The sequence below is a fragment of the Etheostoma cragini genome, chromosome 14 (genome assembly GCF_013103735.1).
Source record: "Etheostoma cragini isolate CJK2018 chromosome 14, CSU_Ecrag_1.0, whole genome shotgun sequence".
In the NCBI taxonomy this organism is placed as follows: domain Eukaryota; kingdom Metazoa; phylum Chordata; class Actinopteri; order Perciformes; family Percidae; genus Etheostoma; species Etheostoma cragini.
Genome location: NC_048420.1, coordinates 24,964,043 through 24,968,253, shown reverse-complemented (window position 1 = coordinate 24,968,253; position 4,211 = coordinate 24,964,043). Strand labels below are relative to the sequence as shown.

The 4,211-nt window shown below is 45.3% G+C and overlaps 1 protein-coding gene across 1 annotated transcript; it reads left to right on the top strand.

Annotated features, from left to right (window-relative positions):
* Positions 1-884: 884 nt before the first annotated feature.
* On the top strand, positions 885-2,406 carry LOC117956486 (gastrula zinc finger protein XlCGF8.2DB-like). The gene is made up of 2 exons (XM_034891581.1): positions 885-1,178; positions 1,323-2,406. Exon 2 carries the CDS (start codon positions 1,349-1,351, stop codon positions 2,315-2,317), a length of 969 nt encoding a protein of 322 aa, XP_034747472.1. The 5' UTR covers positions 885-1,178; positions 1,323-1,348; the 3' UTR covers positions 2,318-2,406.
* Positions 2,407-4,211: the final 1,805 nt, after the last annotated feature.

The window sequence follows — 4,211 nt, the reverse complement described above, 5'->3', positions numbered from 1 at the left end:
TAGTGTGTATAGAGCAGCATATCTCCACCAGACTCCATGTAAATAATCACTACTTTTAGTGTGTATAGAGCAGCATACTGTATCTCCACCTGACGCAGCAACAGAACGTTCAGGCAATATATCATCCGGCTTCATAACGAGAGAGGTACACACACATAGTCAAATTGTTTAGTATAAAATAGTCTCTGTCAGGTTCAGTGCATTGGCTCAATAATGCAATGTGCTGCTTCTTCGCCGTCTTCTTCATCGTTATAGATATACATAGTGATTTCAGCTTTTTTTTTTAACCTTCCAGGTTTCCTCCGGTCCAATTTGACCCCTTTAAAAAATGTCTACATCTGAAATATGATTATTTATTTTTTTAACCAAATTACCACTAAAAATGGATTTGATTCCATTAAAATGCTCTTTGCAAATACAATTAATCACTTTCCTTCCTCTGATCTTAACTATTAGTCAAAATAATTTATCATTTCTGCTTATTTCCTCAAATATATATATATACATATAATTCTATGTAAATTATGGTTATTGAGCATGAATTCCAAAAAGTAGTGTAAAACTAGTAAGGTGGTGGTAGTGAAAACAAAAAGTCCGGAAAAGGGACAACAACTTTTTTCCGTTATTGACCTGGGAGGATGAAGGGTAAATGCAGAAGTCACATATTCTACCTTTAAAGGGAAACATTTCTGTAGTTTATTGTCAAAATGAGTGAAGCTGAAGTCTCTCTTGGTCATCTATGATGTCATGATGAATGAAATGACCCACTGGCTTGTTTACTGTCTGCTGATTATGTGTATGGGTTACAAGGCAGTTAATAAACTTCACCGCTACAGGTGAACATGGGACACACACTACACATCACACTGACTGTTTACTGGGTGTTTCCCTGTTTCCTGCAGATGTTGAGCAGCTGTTGGTGGTTAAAGAAGAAGTTCCCCTTGAGCAGCAGGAGTGTAGCTCCAGTGTGGACCATGAGGAGACAGAGACCCCCCCACACATTAAAGAGGAGCAGGAGGAACTGTGGAGCAGTCAGGAGGGAGAGCAGCTTCAAGGGCTGGAGGAGGCTGATATCACCAAGTTCCCATTCACTCCTGTCCCTGTGAAGAGTGAAGATGATGAAGAGGAAGCTCAGTCCTCACAGCTTCATCAAAGACAAACAGCTGATGGAGAGAAAGGTAGGAAAAGTGTTAACAAAGTTTTAGTGTCTGTCTGTGTGTCTGTCTGTTTGTCTGTCTGACGTTATGGTCAGAAACCCTTTTTTCTCCACCGTTACCGCTGAGCCCCAAATAAAACCTTTTTCTTTTATCTTTCCTGAACAGGGCTTCACCAGAGACGGACTGAACTCATGGAAACAGAAGCTGATGGAGAGGACTGTGGAGGACCAGAACCAGCCAGGAACTCACATCCACTTTTACAACCAGAGACTGAAGATCAGACTGGAGACTCTTCGGAGACGGACGACAGCGACTGGTCTCAGACTAACGAAGCTCGCTCGGGTTTAGCGGCGGCTCAGAAACGTAGCAAGTCTGCAGAGAGCAATGCTGGTTCTCCGGCCAAGGAGCGTCCGTTTCCCTGCTCGTACTGTGGCAAGAGATTCAGCTTGAAGGGAAACCTAAACCGACACATCCGAGACCACACGGGCGAGCGCCCATTTCCTTGCACCGGTTGCGACAAGTCGTTCAAGGACAGCGGCTCTCTGACGGCGCACATGCGCTGCCACACGGGCGAGCAGCCGTACAGTTGCCTGTTCTGCGGGAAGAACTTCAGCGGCAGAGGCAACATGACGCGGCACATGAGGATCCACACGGGGGAGAAACCTTTCAGCTGCTCGCTGTGCAGCAAGAGCTTCCACGTCAAAGAGCACCTGAGCCGACACATTAAGTACCACACAGGGGAGAAGCCCTTCAGCTGCTTGGTGTGTGGAAAGGGCTGCGCGCAGAAGACCGACCTGAAGAAACACATGAGGGTGCACACGGGCGAGAAGCCCTTCAGCTGTCCTTTCTGCGGAAAGAGCTGCTCCGAGAAGGGAGACCTGACCAAGCACATGCGCGTGCACACGGGCGAGAAGCCGTTCAGCTGCAACGTGTGCGGGAAGAGCTGCGCGCAGAAAGGCAGCCTGAAGATCCACATGAGGGTGCACACGGGCGAGAAGCCCTTCAGCTGCTCGGTCTGCGCCAAGCGCTTCACCGTCACCGGGCATCTCAAGAGACACATGAAGCTGCACGCCGACGACGCACACTCTCCTTCAGACAATCAACAGGAAGTGGAAGCTTCGGACAAACAACAGGAAGTGGAAGCTTTGGACACATCATGACTAAGAACAGGCGTTTGAATGTTCCTTCTAAAAATTACCATATTTGCACATTAAAAATGTCTTATAACGTAATTTAAACAACGTAGACCCCTCCGCAAGTAACATGTATTACCTGTAACCTGGGTAACATATACAGTGAGGAAAATAAGTATTTGAACACCCTGCTATTTTGCAAGTTCTCCCACTTAGAAATCATTGAGGGTCTGAAATTGTCCTCGTAGGTGCATGTCCACTGTGAGAGACATAATCTAAAAAAAACATCCAGAAATCACAATGTATGATTTTTTAACTATTTATTTGTATGATACAGCTGCAAATAAGTATTTGAACACCTGAGAAGATCCATGTTAATATTTGTTCCAGCAGTCTTTGTTTCCAACGTTTTCTGTAGTTCTTCAACAGGTCTGGGACCCTGCAGAAGGGATTTTGGTCCCCCCTCCACACAGATCTTCTCTAGACTAGTCAGCTTTCTGGGCTGGACTTTGAGCTCTCTCCAAAGATTCTCTATTGGGTTTAGGTCTGGAGACTGGCTACGACCCCCAGAACCTTGATCTGGTTCTTCCAGAGCCCCCCCTTGGTTCTCGTGGCTGTGGTCTTCGGGTCATTGTCATGTTGGAAGACCCAGCCTCGACCCATCTTCAATGCTCTAACTAAGGGAAGGAGGTTGGCCCCCAAAATCTCTTGGTCCTCCCATGACTCCTCAGGATCACCCAAATGGTCGTTGGCAGACTTAAGACGGGCCTTGACCTGGTCTGGTTTAAGCAGGGGAACCTTCCGGGCCATGCATGATTTCAAACCATAATGTCTTAGTGTATTACCAACAGTAACCTTGGAAACGGTGGTCCCAGCTCTTTCCAGGTCATGGACCAGCTCCTCCCGTGTAGTTCTGGGCTGGTTTCTCACCTTTCTTAGGATCACTGAGACCCCCCGAGGTGAGATCCTGCATGGAGCCCCAGTCCGAGTGAGACGGACAGTCATGTTTAGCTTCTTCCATTTTCTAATGATTGCTCCAACAGTGGACCTGTCTTCCCCAAGCTGCTTGGACATGTCCCCGTAGTCCTGTCCAGCCTTGTGGAGGTGGACAATTTAGTCTCTAGTGTCTTTGGACAGCTCTTTGGTCTTGGCCATGTCAGTAGTTGGATTTTTACTGATTGTATGGGGTGGACAGGTGTCTTTATGCAGCTAACGACCTCAATCAGGTGCATCTAATTTAGGATAATAAATGGAGTGGGGGGGGACATTTTGAAGACAGACTAACAGGTCTTTGAGGGTCAGAATTCTAGCTGATAGACAGGTGTTCAATACTTATTATCAGCTGTATCATACAAATAAATAGTTAAAAATCAACCATTGTGATTTCTGGATGTTTTTTAGATTATGTCTCTCACAGTGGACATGCACCTACAAGGACATCAGACCCACTTGCAAAATAGCAGGGTGTTCAAATACTCATTTTCCTCACTGTATTACCTGCGTGTCTAGGTAACATGCATTACCTACACAGACATACACACACACAAACACACTCTGTATGTGCGTATTAAGGTTATTATTAATATCAGGCTGATTCTTGATATTTATTGGCTTCCAGTAGAATCATGTGATGTTGATGTTTTCACTTCCTGATCTAGATCTGAACTCATTTATTTGAAATATTAAAGTATTTATCTGTCTTCAGTCTGTCTGTCCGTGATGTTCTCCTGTCAGCTGTCTTTGTCTCTTCTCACATATATTGAACATATAAGACATATACATAGTGTCTGCTGGAATAGTTGGGAACTTTAGATGCACATACTTTGTACTTTTACATATCCCAGTATTACTACCCAGTATTACTACAGCTGTTGAGATAGGCGTAGTTTAGTTTTTTGTTTTTACATGGGGGGGGGGGGGG

Coding starts and splice junctions, on each gene's coding strand:
- LOC117956486 (XM_034891581.1), top strand. CDS start 1,349: ATGGAAACAGAAGCTGATGGAGAGGACTGTGGAGGACCAGAACCAGCC.